The 19,917-nt window shown below is 42.1% G+C and overlaps 2 protein-coding genes and 1 pseudogene across 3 annotated transcripts in view; 1 reads left to right on the top strand and 2 right to left on the bottom strand.

Annotated features, from left to right (window-relative positions):
• Positions 1-2,710, bottom strand: part of LOC306788055 (vacuole membrane protein 1-like) — a 58,531-nt pseudogene extending 55,821 nt beyond the window's left edge. The window contains exon 1 of the transcript in view: positions 2,702-2,710. The product of the transcript in view is annotated as a vacuole membrane protein 1-like (transcript). The remainder of the gene's footprint in view (positions 1-2,701) is intronic.
• A 4,555-nt stretch (positions 2,711-7,265) lies between these two features.
• On the top strand, positions 7,266-7,790 carry ptrh2 (peptidyl-tRNA hydrolase 2; the record flags this gene model as incomplete). Its single annotated transcript, XM_079283382.1, has 1 exon — positions 7,266-7,790. The coding sequence occupies one exon, from the start codon at positions 7,266-7,268 to the stop codon at positions 7,788-7,790; it is 525 nt and encodes a 174-aa protein (XP_079139508.1).
• A 1,229-nt stretch (positions 7,791-9,019) lies between these two features.
• cltca (clathrin, heavy chain a (Hc)) overlaps positions 9,020-19,917 on the bottom strand; it is a 30,928-nt gene continuing 20,030 nt past the window's right edge. The window contains exons 14-30 of the mRNA XM_079283815.1: positions 19,059-19,222; positions 17,448-17,573; positions 17,217-17,359; positions 16,422-16,656; positions 16,160-16,282; positions 15,936-16,081; positions 15,666-15,849; positions 15,382-15,574; positions 15,036-15,193; positions 14,675-14,947; positions 14,234-14,551; positions 13,911-14,042; positions 13,392-13,502; positions 13,110-13,280; positions 12,773-12,994; positions 10,763-10,838; positions 9,020-10,279 (exon numbers count right to left, since the gene is read on the bottom strand). Coding sequence (XP_079139941.1) covers positions 10,146-10,279; positions 10,763-10,838; positions 12,773-12,994; positions 13,110-13,280; positions 13,392-13,502; positions 13,911-14,042; positions 14,234-14,551; positions 14,675-14,947; positions 15,036-15,193; positions 15,382-15,574; positions 15,666-15,849; positions 15,936-16,081; positions 16,160-16,282; positions 16,422-16,656; positions 17,217-17,359; positions 17,448-17,573; positions 19,059-19,222 — 2,909 coding nt within the window. The 3' untranslated portion in view covers positions 9,020-10,145. The remainder of the gene's footprint in view (positions 10,280-10,762; positions 10,839-12,772; positions 12,995-13,109; positions 13,281-13,391; positions 13,503-13,910; positions 14,043-14,233; positions 14,552-14,674; positions 14,948-15,035; positions 15,194-15,381; positions 15,575-15,665; positions 15,850-15,935; positions 16,082-16,159; positions 16,283-16,421; positions 16,657-17,216; positions 17,360-17,447; positions 17,574-19,058; positions 19,223-19,917) is intronic.

The raw sequence follows: 19,917 nt of genomic DNA, 5'->3' as shown, positions 1-19,917 counted from the left end.
GGGCTACATGTGCATTTGAGCTGATGTAACAGAGTTAAAAATGTACTTTATTATTTCCTATTTTCGATTTGTAATATTTTAATTTTGTTTGTCATTTAACGATTCTGTTGAGTATGTGTGAATTCTATCTTCATGAGCTATTTTTATTGTTGGAATGCTGTTAAGCGTTCCAACTATTGTTATCCTATTCTTTATTCTTCAACTATTTCTTCCGTCCCCTGTTTTTTGAAACGCTTCTTCATTTTTTAAGCTACAGAAACCGTTCAACTATCAAAATGTTCAGCTCTTTGATGACATTTATGCTATGACTTTCATATTTCTAACCTTTAAACTTTTTGAATTATAAAGCTTTTTGTAACTTTCTTTTGAATGGGATGTCTGGAGAATATTTTCAAATCCTCTTAAACTTCTTCAACTTTCAAATCCTTCAACTTCCTCATACTTTCAGCTACAGACACCATTTCAACTTTACAATGTTGAGAAAACCCTTACCTATTGCCACATGATTCAGCTTTTTGATATCTTTTTAACTTTTTGAACTCTCATTTTAACATTTATGACTTTTTCAGTCTTTTACTGACTTTATAATGGGTGTGTATTGCGCAGCTTAGAGTGCGTGATGTCGAGTAGAGTGAAGAGCAGCTTGAGATTCTTGTGAAAAAAAGATTTGTGTTTTGCCACTGTGTCCACAATCTTCACTCTTCATGCATAATTTCTGGATGTAGAAGTAGCTAATCTTGTCCTTGTCGTAGAAAAATTACTGTGGAATCCCACATATTTCCACATTTGACACAGAAGCCGTTAATTGAGAGGAAAACCAACTTTCTGCTCCATAGAGACCAATGTTAAATTTTGCTTCAAAAACATCTTCCACAGAACATGGTACCCCATTTCTAGATCGCCAGTTAAGCCACATTTTTTACACTACAGACACAAGTTTTACAAGATCTGTTTCTCAAGTCATCCTTCCTCTCAATTATTAATATCGGAGCAATAGGAGGTACGGTTATGGGAGTTTTGATGATTTGTTTGAGAGGTGTTTCCCTGTTTTATCTCCATGAAATGGCTTCAGGCACACAGGTGTTCGCGATTGAGCCAATCAGTGATGTTGATAAACACACAGACTCACAGACACACTCGCACATACACTCCTCTCCCTCTATCTCTCTGTGTCTCTCATACAGTCATTCAGGTCTTAGGGATCTTTAGAGGTCTTTCCCCCCTCCTCCACCCCCCACACACACGCCATTTTTAAATAAAAGCCCCACAGAATGAATCCTAACTGAAATGCTTGTGATGAGCCTGTCATTTAATAACCGGTTTGTGTTTATCTAACATTATGATTCTGTCTCCTCTCCCCTTCTCCCCCACACCCCACACCCCATTTCAAAATAAAAGCCCCAGAGAGTGAATTCTAACTGAACTGCTTGTGATGAAGCCTGTCATTTAATAACCTCTGTTTATGTGTCAAACATGATGATTATGTCTCCTCTCCCCCTCCCTCCCCCACCCAGCTCCACCCTTTCAAAATAAAAGCCCCATGGATTAACTGTATGTAAACATTAAGCTCAAAATTAGGCTTTTTTGTTGAAATAATGAATGCTCTTACTAATACTGCGACTACTAATACTGCTGCTAATATTTCTAGTATTATGGCTACTATTACTACTACTTCTACTACAACTTTTGCTGTTGCTACTATTACTAGTGCTATTACTGCTACCATCAATAGTATTACTACCACTACTACTATTACTTATACTACAACTGCTACTACTGCTACTACTACTACTTATTCTAATGCTACTAATACTTCTACTACTAATAATACTTCTACTTCAACTACAACTTCTACTACTATTACTACAAATATCACTACTTCTGAAATTTGTTTAAGCAACAGAAATTGTTCAAATATCAAAATGTTCAGCTCTTTCAGGAGAGGGGTGCTTTGACTTTTCATATTTGTAATCTTTTAACTTTTTGAATTAAGCTTTTTGCAATTTTCTTTTGAATGGGATCTCTATGGAGAAAATCTTCAAATCCTGTTATACTTCTTCAACTTTCAAAGCCTTCTTCTTCCTCATACTTTCAGCTACAGACACCATAGTTAGACATTTCAACTAGAAGGTTTTTCAGCAGTGCAGTTTAAATGCTTTTGGGCCTCAACATTTTTCAGCCAGGTCGTCTCCCATTTCTTAATTTTCATCAATTTTTTCACAATTAATTTCAGCTTTCAGCATTCCAACGCATTTTCAGCAGGAAATGCATTTTCTAGTTTATATCATTAATCAGCAATTGGCTAAACTGCTTCATAGACCCGCCTCTTTTGGGCAAAACCGATTTTGCCCCCCCTAGCTGCGCGTTCTGAGTGTTGTGCACACAGGCGGAGAGCACGAGCAGACGAGCACACAGGCGGAGAGGACGAGCAGGAAAAGCATATATTTTGCGCAGATATCATATTTTACACATATTACTGGGTACATTCCATAGTTCAAAAACATAATTATTGACAATTTGTATAATTTATGATTATTATTATTTTTTTATTTTTTTTTATTTTTTTTGTATGGTGTGGCAACCCGGGGGACGTGGAGGCAAGATTCAGCGATAAAACAGGTGACTCAGAGACAGTAGCCATGTAACCAAAGCCCTGGGAATATATGCTCCTTCCAATTAGCTCATGGGCTGCAGGTGTTACCACTGCCATGTGCCTAGTGGCTGCAGCACCTGCACCGGATAGTATACTCCCTCTATCACCTCCCCCAACCTGAGTTTGGGGATCCGCCGCCTGTGCTGTGTCGGCTCGGCTTTTCCCCCTGGTTTGCCACAGTGGCTCAAGGTGGGGCCTACTACTGCTGCTAATATAGTATTACTACTACTGCTACTACTACTTCTACTATAACTTTTGCTGTTGCTACTATTACTACTACTGCTACTGCTGTTACTGCTACCATCAACATTATTACTGCCACTACTGCTGTTACAACCACTACTACTATTACTTATACGACAACTGCTACTACTACTACTGCTATTCATGCTACTAAAAGTAGTAATACTACTACAGCTATTAGTACGACTGCTACTAGTACTACTACTGCTACTTCTTCTACTGCCATTACTATTACTACTGCTACTACTACTGTGATATTAAATACTACGACCAATACCACAGCTATTACTATGACTACTGACACTACGTCTTCTACGACTTCTTCTAATTACTAATACTTCTACTACTAATAATACTTCTACTACTACTACAAATATCACTACTACTACTACTAGTACTTATTCTAATGCTACTAATACTTCTACTAATAATACTTATACTACAACTTATACAACTACAAATATCACCACTGATGAATTTTTTTAAGCCACAGAAACTGTTCAAAGTGACCTTTGTACTAGAACGAATAGTTAAAGTGTCCAGATACGTAGACGCCTGTGTGAAACGCAAAATGTGTGTGTGTTACCCTGTGCCAGCCCACTGCATGTTGTTTACTGAGTATAAATACCAGAGACTCGGAGACAGATCTTCGAGCGGTCTTGATGTACATTCTGTATGTGAATCAACCCTGTCTCTTCTTTGCAAAGAATAAATGTCCAATGATGAATGATTTTTACACCAGTCTCGAGTGAATTTTTCTAACAGCTGTGCATAAAAACAAAACACATAACACACATGTGACAACACATTGGTGGGCATCACACTCACAACATGTTATCTTTGTGCTAATCACTATATGGGCCTTGATAGGTTGCACGCTCCAGTCTGAGACATTAAAGTGCTCGCTATTCCCACTCCAGCGACAGCGACGCCAGCAGACACAACTGCTTTCAGTAGACCTTTGGCACAGCGAAACCACCAACTGGTCTGAGTCTCAGCAGCTGGAGCTGGCAAGACGCTCCCTTCAGACTTGACATCATTGTCATGCTGAGCCCCCTTTAGATCCTGCTCAAGGTCATTGATTTTGACCGACTTGACTTCATTGTCATCCTTAGAACATTATTAGCCTTGCAGTTCTCTCCTGAACGCTTAGTCACTTGAAAAGAAGGATTTCACATCCTGCTTCGCTCTTCACGTCCTGCTAGCATTCTCTGGAGTACAGTGCCTTCTAGTGGCTCTAGTGGGAACATCATTGTTCCCACTAGGTCTGTTACTTAGAAAACTATTGCTGGAATAAACAAATGTGCTCACTTTAAAACATATTGGCTGTGCATAAAAACAAAATACATAATACACATGTGACAACACATTGGTGGGCATCACACTCACAACATGTTATCTTTGTGCTAATCACTATATGGGCCTTGACAGGTTGCACGCTCCAGTCTGAGACATTAAAGTGCTCGCTATTCCCACTCCAGCGACAGCGACGCCAGCAGACACTACTGCTTTCAGTAGACCTTTGGCACAGCGAAACCACCGACTGGTCTGAGTCTCAGCAGCTGGAGCAGACAAGATGCTCCCTCCAGACTTGACATCATTGTCATGCTGAGCTCTCTGCTTAGCTCGCTTTAGCTGGTGCTCAAGGTCATTGATTTTGTCCGAAATGACATAATTGTCATGCTTAGCTCTCTGCTTAGCTCCCTTTAGCTGCTGCTCAAGGTCATTGATTTTGGCCGACTTGACATCATTGTCATGCTTAGCTCACTGCTTAGCTCCCTTTAGCTGCTGCTCAAGGTAATTGATTTTGGCCGACTTGATATTATTGTCATCCTTAGCTCCCTTTAGCTGCTGCTCAAGGTCATTGATTTTGGCCGACTTAACATTATTGTCATCCTTAGCTCCCTTTAGCTCCTGCTGAAGGTCATTGATTTTGGCCGATTTGACATCATTGTCATCCTTCGCTCTCTGCTTTGCTCCCTTTAGCTGCTGCTCAAGGTCTTTCATTTTGGCTGACATGCCATCAATTTCATGGTCATGCTCCTTTTGAAGCTGCCGACGTTCATTCAGTATGGCCGATTTGAAATCATTGTCGTGCTTAGCTCCCTTTAGCTCCTGCTGAAACTCATTAATTCGGGTCGACAGGTCATCATCGTAACGCTGATTCAACCTTTGACACTCTGTAAGTTGATTCATTTGTGCCGAATTCATATTTATTTATTCAAATAAGGAAGTTATAAATAGCTGTACTGGTGTCTCTTGAAAGTTGCTTCCACTGTAGGCTGCTGGTGTCTTGAAACTTCTCAATAACAAAGGTCTTAGGGATCTTTAGAGGTCTTTCCACCCTCCTCCACCCCCCCACACACACACACACAAGCCATTTTTAAATAAAAGCCCCACAGAATGAATCCTAACTGAAATGCTTGTGATGAGCCTGTCATTTAATAACCGGTTTGTGTTTATCGAACATTATGATTCTGTCTCCTCTCCCCTTCTCCCCCACACCCCATTTCAAAATAAAAGCCCCAGAGAGTGAATTCTAACTGAACTGCTTGTGATGAAGCCTGTCATTTAATAACCTCTGTTTATGTGTCAAACATGACGATTATGTCTCCTCTCCCCTCCCTCCCCCACCCAGTCCCACCCTTTCAAAATAAAAGCCTCATGGATTGATTGTATTTAAACGTTTAGCTCAAAATTAGGCTTTTTTGTTGAAATAATGAATGCTCTTACTAATACTGCGACAACTACTACTACTGCTAATATTTCTATTATTACTACTACTACTACTACTACTTCAACTTTTGCTGTTGCTAATATTACTACTACTGCTACCATAAATATTATTACTACCACTACTGCTATTACTACCACGACCACTACTATTATTACTCATACCACAACTGCTAATACTGCTATTCCTGCTACTACCAGTACTAATACTACTACAGCTATTAGTACGACTGCTACTGGTACTACTACTGCTACTTCAAAAACTGACTTTACTATTACTACTACCACTACTACTTATTATACTACTACTACTACTGTTATATAAAATACTACGACCACTACTACAGCTATTACTACGACTACTGATACTACTACTTCAACTTTTGCTGTTGCTACTATTACTACTACTGCTACTGCTATTACTGCTACCATAAATAGTATTACTACCACTACTGCTGTTCCTACCACTACTATTATTACTTATACCACAACTGCTAATACTGCTATTCCTGCTACTATCAGTACTAATAACCAGTACTAATACTACTACAGCTATTAGTATGACTGCTACTAGTACTACTACTACTGCTACTTCAAAAACTGACTTTATAATTACTACTACTACTACCACTTGGTTCATTGCGTGCAGCGTAATGTCTCAGGGAGACATCGATTCAAATTTAGAAAGTACACAATATATCGCCATTTCCCCCAGGGACCGAGTTCGTGCAAGGCGTACACTATAAAACACAGATCGGCAGAGATCTTTTCCAGATGTGGTTTGTCACTACAAATATCACTACTGCTACAGCTAGTACTTATTCAAATGCTACTAATACTTGTACTGCTAATAATACTTCTACAACTTCTACGACTACTACAACAAATATCACTATCGCTGGAATTCTTTTAAGCTACAGAAACCGTTCGAATATCAAAATGTTCAGCTCTTTCAGGAGAGGTGTGATATGACTTCATATTTGTAATCTTTCAACTTTTTGAATTAACCTTTTTGCAATTTTTTAAAAATTGGATATCTATTTTCAGCAATGTTTTTGAGATTCATTTCAGCTTTCAGCATTCCAACGCATTTTCAGCAGGAAATGCATTTTCTAGTTCATACTGCTGCTGGCACGTCGAGCAAACCAGCAGGTATGAAATGTAACTAGTGGAAACCTGCCATGTATCATACGTGCTGAATGGTGTTGGTTGGCACTATGGGGGAATGGAATATATCAACTTAAGTCTATTTATTTGCCAAGTGATATGTATTGTACTTAAGCGGTGTTTCTGGAGAGTAACGTTAAGCGTTCTCGCTTTAGACCGGAAGCTAACGTTAGCATTGCCATTTTCAAAAGTTCAACACAATGAGTAGCCGTTCTAGAGCTTTTAAGATTTACTTTCAATCTCAATTTGTAAACTAACATGGAGGAAAAATACTTTTTAGTGCACAGACGACAACTGGGGAAGAAAGTGTAATCAAATCAAAAGCTCCAGAACAGTCAGTGAATTTACCTTGTGGTGAGATTGTTTTGTTAATTGCTGCTTCCAATGTTTCGAATAAACTTCTAATAGTTTATAGGTGTATACGTGACATGTACGTGCTTTATTCTGTCATTTTTGCAGGCTGAACAACATGGACTTGGTATATGGTCCATTGGGCCTGGGTGTCGTAGCAGGACTGGGCTGTGGGCTCCTGCTTGGTTGGCACCTTCGGGCTCGCCTGGGCCAGACATCCAAAAGACTGATTACGGCGATGGGGAACGGCTCTGGTGAAGCAACAGTGATGGGAGAAGGAGGAGAGTTCAAGATGATACTGGTGGTCCGAAATGACCTGAAGATGGGTAAAGGGAAGGTCGCTGCCCAGTGCTCCCATGCTGCTGTGTCGGCTTACAAGCAGGTTCAGCGCAGGAACCCTGAGCTCAAACAGTGGGAGTACTGCGGCCAGCCCAAGGTGGTGGTGAAGGCCCCCGATGAGGACACCCTGATCGACCTGCTGGGTCATGCCAAAGTGGGGCTTCCCGTCAGCCTGGTTCAGGACGCAGGAAGGACTCAAATCGCCCCCGGATCACGCACCGTGCTGGGTATCGGTCCCGGCCCAGCTGATCTGATTGACAAAGTCACTGGACACTTGAAGCTCTACTCGTTTGGGCTACAATGAGTTTATATTTTTATAAAATAATTGACTCAAATACATGTTAAACTACTTGATTTTTGTTGTGCAGTTTTGGGCACTTACATTCATCACATTTGTTGACTCTTGAATACCAGCAATGGCTTGATGTGCATTACTCACACTTGTGACAGCGGCAAAAACATCACAAACACTGGTCATGTTCAGTCCACCTATGTCTGAAGACATGATGCTCAGAGCAAACGGATGGGTATTGTTGATCAGAATCCCAGCACAATAAAATAAAACACACTTCATTGCAGACATTTTGACTTGACAAAGTAGGAAAAATACAATGGCTGTGAGCTGGTATGTAAGATAGCAGTGCCCCGACTAATAAATGAAATGTTGATACCTTTGCTAATCTGCAATCCATGAGTGTCCCAAAATCTCTTCATACAAGTAAAGACAAATCCTAATCCCACAAAATTCAGAAGTTGTCAGTTATATTGCAAAGCTTTCATCAAATACGGCAGTCACTGAAATAAAGTTAGAGCTGGTTACATCAGTGTCATCAATATTGATATTCGACTGGATGGTATTTGTATTTAATAAAATCAAAGTATTTAAATATTTTTCCTAGTCTTAGACGCTGCAGTCTAGTTGACCATGCTGATATAATTTGTTCCAGATAATCATATCGTACATGTACTGAACAATATTAAATCACAATCTTCCAGCTGTTTTGAGAAATTAAAAGTTACGAATGACTAACTCACCTCTGCCTCTTTCTAGTCTGCGTTACTCCTAGCACCCACTGATTTGCATCACCAGAAGGTGCTAGTACTACATCCTTACGCATAAAGTGAGCCAATGCTGCTGTTTAACTGACCAGAGCATAAGAAGATAGTAGACATCACACAAGGTAGACCAAGTAAGAGGACCATGTTGCAAGTCATTTCAACACCACAGTAAAATGGCATCCAGCTGAATAAAGAGCTCTCGAACAGTCTCCATGAATGAGACGAAATAAGTCATTATTCCAAGTGTGAGTAATAAACTTTTCTGCAATATCAAACTGGAACACAAACTACAGCATCTCATTCAGCTGCACATTACAGCTGATGGTCTCACTGCTCAGTATGTATCATTCCCATCAGAAGCGTAACATCATGGCCCTTTAGTTAGGCTGAATGTGCAGCTATGTCAGTGGATGTAGTGTAAATATAACTCGCAGCTTCACTCCTGCACAGTACAAGTAAGACACAATCAGACCGTTCTTGACAAACAAGAAGCCTTTATTTTTAAGTGGAAAACAAAACCGCTGTTTCATTCGTTAGGATCCTGATGATGCACAAAGTATCTCAAGTGCACAATTTCAATCAAAGGTAATTTAGATAATATAAGTTCAAAGGAGTTAATGACTGATTTCCTGTATACACGCAAGCCTTTGATAAAAACTTCAAATTACCACAAGTCCTGTGATACGGTTTCTGAATTAGAGGAGCGGGTCAACTGAAGAGATCAAAAGATAACCCTCAACAGGACACGAATGAGAATAAAGGTTGAAAAATCGCTCCTGCACACTAACAGTGAATGATATCCAGCAGAAACAAACCGCCGCAGTAAGAGGGGGCATGTTAGTCAAACAGGTCTGCAGTCCCTCCTAAGGTGGCATGGTCCCACATTAGAGCAGTATTTAAAGCACATGGAAATATCGTCTGAACACAAATTTGTTTGGAGTCCTGCATAGGCTTTGCAGGGAAGAATCTAACTTTCCTGTAAATCGTATGTAAAATACTCTTGTGTTTTCAGTGTGGGGACAAGACTGGTACAACGTAGTGTTTCAGGATTGTGGTGACGGAAGCGGCGGTCTCATGTTCAAATATAGAAGAACACAATAGCGTTTTTTTTGTGTCTGAATATACAATAATTAAATGCATTTTACAGTTGGACAGAAGAAGCTGCTCACACACACATCAAGAGGAAGAGGTTCTACATTAATTTTCTTTTCACTACAGAGTGCAAATCAGATGCTTCACAACAGCCTTTTTTTCTTCTTTTTTTTTTAACTGAGAAGAGGACTAGCTCTTCTCACAGGCCCCCCATTGTACATAAACCCTTTCCCATTCAAATAAAATAAGACAAAAGAAAAATTAATCTAGTCAATACGGAATGTGAGAAAATTAATCTTTGTGATTCAATCTTTTTCTTTGACAACAGAAATAAAACTGAGTCCTTCATGACAGTTTAAAAAAGGGGTGAGAAAAAAAAAGGGGGGTTGTCTGTGTTATTCCCCGGGGGGGGGGGGGCAGAGAGAGACACTAATGGTCTGGTGAAGGACTGAGGGAGACGGATGGATGGTTGCTCCAGACTGCATGTGGAGAGAAGGGGGCGGGGTCTTTACATGCCGTAGCCAAAGCCTGGCTGAGCTGCTGGCTGACTGTATCCTGCAGGCGCCTGGTAGCCGTAGCCGTAAGGTTGCTGAGGGACCACCGGTACGCTGGGGCCCGCTGTCAGCATCAACTGGGGCGTGCCTGCAAGAAACACAGGTAAGTTTCTAACATGCAACTGGTCTGTTTTAGTCTAACCAGAGCCACAGTTCTGATATAAACTAAAGATTTGGTCACAGCGCATCCTCATTAGTTTGCCGATACTTGTTCTTATGTGGTGAACCACGTTTCCTTTTCAGCTGTGGTACTAAAAGCAGCGGTTACCAATCACTTTGATGAACGCACAAAAAATTAATTGTAAAATACCGTAACCTCATTTATAAACACCCAGATATTATTATTATTGTTATAATATCACAATTAAACATACGTTTTTCAAAAGGCTTGTAAAACGAATACATATGTGATGTTATAGAGCAGCTATACATTTAGTTAATTAATGAATTAATAGTTATTTTAATACTTTTTCAGGGTCTTCAATGTATTCTGCTACAGATATGGAGGGAGGACCGCTGCCTCTGCTTTTGATCACAGTGAAATGGACACTAATGTCACGAGGGGACTTACCATAGACGATGGGTTGCGTCTCTGTTGCCTGCTCCTCCTCTTTCCTTACAGTCTCTGAGGTTTCTAGTTTATCTACCTGCAAAGCAAAGAAACACGAGCATTTAGAGAAAAGCCAAAACAATTAATGACTAAGCAACACACGAAACAAGTTGGAAAAAAACCCCAAAACAGTTGCATGTAAACTCATTAACTGATCTGAGACCACTTTTCTGAGGAGGGATGCTCATGTACGCAGATTTCGCGCAGCAGCAAGACAAAACCAAACCCGACTGGCAAGACAGTTTCAAGTGATTGAACCAGTGCTATTTGTGTAAGCTTTTGACATTTTGCACACAATATGCTGACATTTCGACAGTTTGTACTGAATATAAGCGTGTCTACTAGCAGGACAAGTCAAACCAGTAATATTAAATAAGGTGAAAGTTAAACTAATCATTTTCTTTCCTCTGTTGAACCGTCTGGTTGGCCTGGCTGACAGCAACAATGAAAGCCACCAATTCTTTAAACACATAAAGAGACAACACTAAGAAAAACAGGCAGCAAGTCAGATGCAGCAATATGCAGAATGTTCCCATCAGGTCAACGGGCGAGAGAGCAGTAGTACCTGGGTGCAGTTATATTTGCAGAGTTAAAAGTAAAGGCTTGCTCAGCAGTGCACTCCCACATCTTGTCTCGATGCATTTATCATTCAATTTCTCCATGCCTCTTCAGGAAAACAGCTCTTTTTTTTTTTTTAAGGTTCTCTGAACAGAAACAGTGTCATGCTCTGTGTCACACCGCTGGCAGTGAGTAAGAGGCTGCAGCACTGAGATGCAGTGTGGGAGGAGAGAGGAGGGTGAGTCTCAGACCAGGTGCTCCCTGGCTTTTCTACAGGAAGTCAGGCGACAACCAACCAACAGCCTGCTACTACGCATCAGCCAGAGACGTGATGGACATGCTTTTATCCTCTCAACCCTTTTAAGGAACGTACAGTGTAGCTTCATATTGTGCAGTGTCAGCATCTGTGAGGAAATGCACTTTTACGTGAAATTATACACGTTGAAGCCTCTGACCAGATTAGCATGTGGAGGTTGAACTTACAGAGGCACTGCAGTTCATTTTAAACATGATATCCAACAACACCAGATGTATTTCTGATAGTTGATTAAGCATGCAAGTTAATGCCAAAATGAGTCTGATGTTAATATAGTGAATACGTAATCTCCAATCATGTATTGTTGCAGCAGACGGCTACAGATTCATTTCCTCTTAGTATTATTAGGGACTACACATATAGAAAGTTCCACAACTACAACTTCAGCTTGAAAGATGCCTCAGTGACCGTGTCAAAATGAGTGGAGCTAAAAACCATGCACACTCGAGGCTGCAGTCTTCCGGGCTCAATACTTTGAGACCAAATACAGAGCATTTAGCTTTCACCTGTTCATTTACCGCATCAACCTGGAACAGAAGAGTTGCAGCATAGGAAAACAACATTAAAAGGATTTCCCTGTAAAGGAATTTTGGTAAACAGTCAACTATTGGAAAGACTTTTGAGTACGGAAAACAATGGTAAAAATGTTGACTTTGTCAACATGCCGTGTATTCGGACTATTTGTCCTTGAAACAGATGGTTTTATCAGCTAGTTTTGTAAACTATCTGGTTTATGGATCAGACTCAAGAAACTCAAAGGACCAACAAGTGAAGAGATGACAATTACTTCATTTTGTAGTTTGAATAAATGATGTTGCACATAATTAGGCCTAATAACAGATAATCCATTAAAAATGAACAATCATATTAATCCTGACTGCACTGTCCAGACAGTTAAAAGCTGGTTTTGATTACTTGCCTGCTATCGGTCACGATGCCCCGATAGAAGAACCTGCATGAATCCGTTTAAAACAAACTAAAATGTGCTCTGATGCTCGCGTTGATCCTCTGACAGGACGACAGCGGCGTTACACAGCTATGTGGGCTTCGTTCATATCAAAACCACTATGTCTCAGTTCAGAAAAGAGCTGACCCACCTTGCTGAGGTACTCCCTCATGACCTGAATGAAGTATGGCATAGAAAAGTCCATGATGTTGTGCCTCCAGGCGGTCTCCAGCACCACGTCGGGCCGCAGCAGGTCGTAGCAGGTGAACAGGCAGGCGGCGAAACACTCCCTCTTGTCCTCCTGGAGGAACCAGGACAGCAGCTCCTCTGCCAGCTCGATGTCCTTTGACTCAGACGCATACTGCATGGCATCCTGCGGGGGAGACACAGCACACACGGGTTCAGGGCTGGTCTGAGCCAAATCTGAGCAGTGTATCAGAAACATTCGCAATGAGAGCAAAGTGAATGTTCTGAGAGGAAACAAACACCTTATAGAGCTTGTCCTTCTTGCAGAGCTCCACACTCTGTTTCCAGCGGTTGTTGCCCTTGAAGAGGTACGCAGCGATTCTCCTGAACTCGATCAGCTCGTGCTTCTCCAAGCGCTGGGCCAGTGAGATGTTGTCAAAGTTGTCGTAGGCATCTATTGATGTCCTCAGTGCCTAATGAGAGCGCGACGGGAAAAAGGGGAGAACGTCAAATCAAAGAATAACGACGTGGGTGAAATGAAAAGATGAAACAAAATACAGTTGCACAGTCAAAGGTTCTCTCACCTGATAGTCCTCCTCTGTGATGAAGAGGTTGTCAAGTGCTTCATTGACTGATTTGTTGTTGTGGTTCTGTACTGACCGCAGGTAGGGTTTGACCAGAGGCAGCTGTTTCACCTGTGGACACGTGTACATTCACCATCGCATTAGCAGAAGTTTACATCCTAAAGTTGAACTACATTTCTAGAAAATCTACAAATTCATCCTGTATGTCCACTACCGTTGTGTAAATATTAGGAGTTGGGTGCATCGATTAACAGTTGGTGGCACTAATTCTCCTCTCAGGTGCAATAAAACCAACCGGTGGAAAACGTGATGAGAATATGATAAAGGTTTGTTTAATGTACTAGTATGAGGAACGTTACAGTACTTGTTGGTCCACAGACTTTGTAGAATTTCTAGAGATTTTGAATATGCAAATTGAAATTGTGCATAAAAATAGGTTGATGGTAAAAACACTCAATCCTGACAAACAGGAAGTTCATATCACAGCCCTTCTCCCATCATAATGAGGTTAAAGTGTACCTTGCTGAAGTAGTTGACGGCACGGGAGTGGTCCAGTCTGGGGGAGAGCACTATGAGCAAATCATTCAGTAACAAGGGCTTGAACTCCAGATAGAACTGGGTGGCTTTGTAGTACAGCTCCACGTTGGCCACCTACACAGTAAAGAAACAGAAGAGACAATAATGAGCATAAACACTGGAGCGGGAAATACACTGCAAAATGAGCCATGATGATAGTTTTGCAATACCAGAAGAAAAAGCCAAATACAATGAGACAGTTGGGTACGTCACAATGAAAACATTGATATTTACAATTTAAATTTTGACAACAAGTCGAACTGCACCTTGGTGATTATGTCTTTGAACTGTCCCTCCTTCCAGGCATCTGTTGGGTGGTTCATCATGGTGATGATGGCGTTGTCGAACTCCTCGTACTTGTCGTACAGGAAGACCAGCTCGGCCCACAGGTGAGCCTGCTCCGCTGCTCTCAGGACCTTCGGGATGTTAACTCTGGACCAGAAGAGCTCCAGATGCTCCCTCATCTTCTGGGGCTTGAACTTTGAGTAAAGGATGGCCAGCTCCGTGAACATCCCCATGTGAGCGCGCTCCAGGCCCAGGGCGGCCTCCAGCATGGTGATGAGCTCCTCAAAGTAAGCGCGGTCCTGAGAGAGAAGAGGGAGGATGGAACGTGGTAAAAGTGTGTTAATGGAAGTGCGTAGGATAAGTCGTAATAGCTCACAAGGTGATAAAAACGCAAACACACCCGCAAAAAAGAAAAATCTTACTTGGTAGTAGTTGATCAGCTCCTCCAGCTCGTCAGCGTGAACCACGATGTGGAGACCGCACATCTGGGCGAGTCTGAACTCTTTTCCGTCCACACAGGCGAAGCACACCTCTTTCCAGGTGCGGGTGCTGTTGGCCTTGCGGGCGCCGTCCACAGCGGCCTGGTACTCCCCGAGGTGCACCAGAGTTGAAGCCAGACGACCGAAGTTGGAGACGTTGTTGTACAGCAGCTTAGCGGCATCATACATTTTCTCATCATAGCAGCGGTCACCAACCTACATAACAGATGCAATAAAGACACGGTATTCATTTTTGAAGACCCGAGAGCGTTTTCTCAGAGGGTTGTATGAGAGCAAGGCTGACCTGTTGGATGTGAGCATTGTTGGGCCCGTTGATGAACTCTTCCAGCTCAGCCAGGCGATTGGTTTTGGCCAAGGCAAAGATGAGCTCCGTCTCCACGTAGGATTCACGGGCCTTCTTACGAGCCATCTGAAGGAATTTGACCAAGTCCTCCCAGTTTCCTGAAACACACGGACAGCGATATTAAGTTGCTGGTGTGTTTCTACATTAATCAAGTTACCGGTAATCAAGCTTGAAGAATAGCAGCTAACAGAGCGCCGCTAATTCGGTTATAAACTCATTTTCTCTAAAATCTCAGCCACGTCTGGTGCTTTTCATTTTCTTACTTGAGCTCAACAAGTCTCCTTACCGCTCTTATCGGCAGCCTGTACCACCTCCATGTAGGCAGAGGGATCGTCGGCTTTGATGTAGGAGTCGATGGCCTCTTTAACCAAGTCCTTCTGCAGCTGAGCTTTGGCCAGCTGGCTCCACACAGCCGGCTCATTGCAGCGTTCTGCAAACTCATAGGCCCGGTCCAGGTTGCCAATATGTTCGATCAGCACCTAGATTAAAAACAAAACAAAGAACATCAAAGATCAACACTTCTTCAGTCTATAAGGCATTGCTCTAGCTATTTAAGAGCTCATGACTGACCTGCACTGCAGAGGTGTTGACGTCAAACTTCTTGAAGATGGCGAAGGCCTCCTCGAAGAGCTCGTTGCTGATGGCGATGTTGGCGATATCGGGAGCGTCGTAGTTGTCTAGCCTGCTGATGTACTCCATCACACGAGTACGGTCGGCTTTGATTGCGGTTAGGATCAGCAGGTTCTGCAGATTTCTGTGGGGAGAAAGGAACACTTTAGTTTTCCTATTCAATTTGGAAATGACACAGCAAGAAATCAAAAAAATGTTACAACTAATCACCTGTGTTCACTGAAGACCGAGTTGTCCAATACAATCTTCTCCAGCAGCTCGATGAGCTCGTTGGGCAAGTCTGCGGTCATGAAGGCCTTGACTGTGACAGAGACCTCCTCTGGGTCCTGGGTTTCTGACAGTGCCGTCTGCACCACCTGAGGGCCAAGGAACAGAAGCTCAGACAACGTCAGGCAGTTGCATCAACTAGGATGAGACTTGTGCGTGTACTCTACCTGGTCAATGAGTGGTCGTCTGAAGGGGTTGGTCTCCAGCAGCACGCTGGCCCACAGGTCAGGGTCTTTGCGGCGCACCAGGTAGCGAGACAAGCTCTTGAACAGGGAGTTCTCATTGCAGACCTGATATTAAAAGATCAATTACAATTATTCCTGCTACAGTGAAGGCAGTTTAAAGTACTACATTTTTTTTTTTTAAATAGGCGGCTAACTGAAACATTCGGATACACCGGTGAGAGGCAGTAGAAAAGTTCATCCTCACGTTGATCAACTCCTGGTCACACTGTCCTCTCTCGTAGGCCACACAGGCCAGGTGGGGGTCTCTCTTCTCGCAGTACTTGCCCACCACACGGCTGTCGTAGAACGGGTTTTCCCTCAGGAAGCGCTCGGGGTTGTTGTTGCTGTCAATGTAGATCTTGGCCAGAGCATTGTGGGTAGCGGGCTCCTCACAGCCCTCGTGGATACGAGACTCCAGCCAGGGCAGCAGCAGCTTCAGTCTGTAAGGGAAGAGGGACGTCAGCACGTTCTTAAGTAAGATCCCGCTGTGGATTACGGTCATCATTTAAAAATCGCTGTAACTTGTTACTTCCACTACAAAATATGTTGAACTAAAGTTAACTCTTGTAAAAGAGAGAGAGCGAGATATATATCTGCGCAATGTTTCTTTTTTGATTGCTGAAAATTAGACTAATGGCAAAAAATGCTAACTGTTTTAATTTGATGTGCATAACTGCGACAGAAAGCATCCCATTTCTAAGGAGACGGATGAATAATCAGTGATTTTTAATATCACACAAGCCATTAGAGAAAGTCATAATGTACCAACACTGTTTATATTTCAAAGCTAAATTGTCGGTCATAGAAAAGTCAGCCCAAATTTCAAATACTCCATCTTCTCAACCATCTGGTGTTTCAGATAAAGCTGCAACTACAGTTTCTCTCCTGATGATTAACCTTTTTCTTAATAGAAGTAAAATCGTATCACCCTTATCTGGAAGGACAAAGTTACTTTTGGAGTTGTAACGTTTAGAAACATGTAGGTAGAATAGTGCAGCACCTGTTTCTCTTCTCCACCTCAGCGACCAGTTCATCAGTGGAGAACTGCCCCCTGACGACCAGGATCAGGCTCTTGATGACGTCCTCCGAGCAGTCCACGTCCAAGAGACCACCGATCACGACAGGCAGACGGCTAGGATTCACCTGAGACACAAATGAAACGATAAATCTCATCATCTTATTCCTGAAATACAATGATGTATAATAGTCACGATGCATTTGAAAGCCGTACCTTCTGAACGTAGATCTCAATGTACTTCTGCAGGTTGTTGCGGTACAGGTAGAGGACCAGGTCGTGGACAAAGTCAAAGCGGTCACAGACTATGATGAGCGGCAGCTGGTCGGTGAGTTTGGCTTCCTGTCCGTCACACAGAGTGGAGGGAAAGATGCCAGGTTCAGTACGATAACACAACAGCTCTATACAAGCCACAGCACCAACCAAGCTTGGTGCATCTTCTACCACTGCACAGAGAATGAACTTACATGCATTTTGTTAATAAACCACACATTTATTTTACTACAGGTATGTCAATACTGTGTAAGATGATCAGACATTCATCAGAGTCACTAATGAAATTTTATTTAAAATATCATTTCCCAGCTACGTCAACCCTCCTTAAGAGATTTAAAAAACAAATTACACATTTAAAACCATAGCAATGGGGGGGAAAAAGAAAATGTTCGTCACTACAACAAATGGACGTCACATCTCAAAATTAGCATGTTTCACAGCAGAGTCACAGAACAAGACCTCGAGATATTCTACCGTGGCTTTCTTCCTCGAGATGCACTGATTGAAACTGTCTTTGCAGATTCCGACTTTTGAGTCTGACCCAGAGACGCTCACATTTCATTTTTTTGCAAGTCCAAGTCAAGCCTGTTTTGGTTGTAATGAGTGTTCTATCATCAGGTGCATGCCATCCAGTCTGCTTAGAACACTGCATAGCTATATCTAAGGAATGCAAAGCATGTGCTTTATTATTACCACTCCTTTCCTATTAGCACACAGTATCACACACACATTTGACCAGCACAGAATCTTCTATATCTGGCACTGGCGACGGCTGATCAAGCTGAAAATTGTCAGATTCCGGTGACCAGACGGTCGATCGGTGCATCTCTATTTCTTACTTATTGGCAGACAGAGAGCTGCCACAATGCCGCCACCCACACAGGATTAACAAACTGGGATTGTGCCCATTGTCGATGTCATCCAAGAACATGCTGAACTGACTTGGGGCTCCTATTACGGGACTACACACAGACCCCTCCAAATATGGAGCGCAGGGAACTAAATTGTTCACTCATGAACTGCAATTACACACAAAACATCCAATGAATGACTAGGACTACATAATGCTATGTAGTATGGGTGTATGAATTGTGGTGTATAAGCATATACACCTCCATACAAATCCCAATCCTGCACCTGAAGTTCAGTAGTAGGGGTGAAAAAAGAAGAAGGGAGATGTCCTGTACTGTGGGGAAGGATAGATTTACCTGATACATGTCCTGCCATTCCAAAGACAAAATAGGAAAAGCACAAAAGATAATTCACTGCTGGGGAACTGCCAGTGACAGTAATAATTTGCTAAACTATAGAAAGGGGTCAAAATGTTAATGAGCCGTGTGACGCTTTTCTGTTAATATGTAGAAAACGTGATTTGAGACTGGGAAAAACAGCGAAGGTTCAGACACGATTTAAAAGGAATAAAAAAAAAGAAGCAAGAAAGCATATCAGGAACAGAAAGAAGTTGTATAAGGGGAGGGAGCGCGACCACATTCGAAGAAAGGACCAGTAAAGAAGGAGACTTAAAACATCCATCTGTCCCGAACCCTTTACCTTGAGGAAGTTCTTAACGCGCTCGGGGTCGTAGCAGTTGCTCTCTCTACAGATCCTCTCCACCTCTTTGATCTGGCCCGTCTTGCAGGCGGCCTGGATGTATTTGAAGTGGACTTCAGGGTCCTGACTGAAGTTCACGATCGAGCCCAGGAAGTAGAACAGACCTGAGACACACATACGGTCACTTATATTAAGCTTCTGCAGCATCACCGATCTAATGATCGCGGTATGGATCCAGCAATACATCCTAAAAGATATAACCGACATTAAAGCTGTAGCGCCACGACGGCTGTTTTGCTCTTCCCCAATTAGCTTACTGAGCCTTTATGCTTCATTATTCCAGTAATAGTAGTGAACTTAATCACCTCCAGGCCATTCTGCACAATGATTGTCCTGGCTCTGCTGTGGCCTACTTGTCTAACTGATAGGGGACATCTAACTGGGCATGAGGGATTTTCAGTACTTTTTTCAGTGTCCATGAAAACATTTTTTTGTTGACACATAATTTGTATGGGAATGTGAAGGAGAACTGGGTCATGAAAAGCTGCATTCTACAGGCAGCATATTACAATACATAATTACAGTAATGGAATAAAAACAATTGATATATACATGCAAATTGTCTGACATAATAAACGGAGACATAGTTTAGCAAAGTACTTGACACCGATGGATCCCATAAACACTCATCTGTTCCACAAATCTAACAGATCAGTCATAGTCCGAAGACACACACCAAGAGCACTCATTCATAATACATGCAAGTATACACAAACACGAATCTAAGCGCTCATATCACTCATGTGATATGTTCTTTCATACAACAAGAAAGGTCAACACGAAGTGTTTCACTAAAGAA

Source organism: Melanostigma gelatinosum, assembly GCF_949748355.1.
Source record: "Melanostigma gelatinosum genome assembly, chromosome: 14".
NCBI classification, from domain to species: Eukaryota; Metazoa; Chordata; class Actinopteri; order Perciformes; family Zoarcidae; genus Melanostigma; species Melanostigma gelatinosum.
The sequence above is the reverse complement of the archived record's forward strand: the minus strand, read 5'-3'. Positions and strand labels throughout refer to the sequence as shown.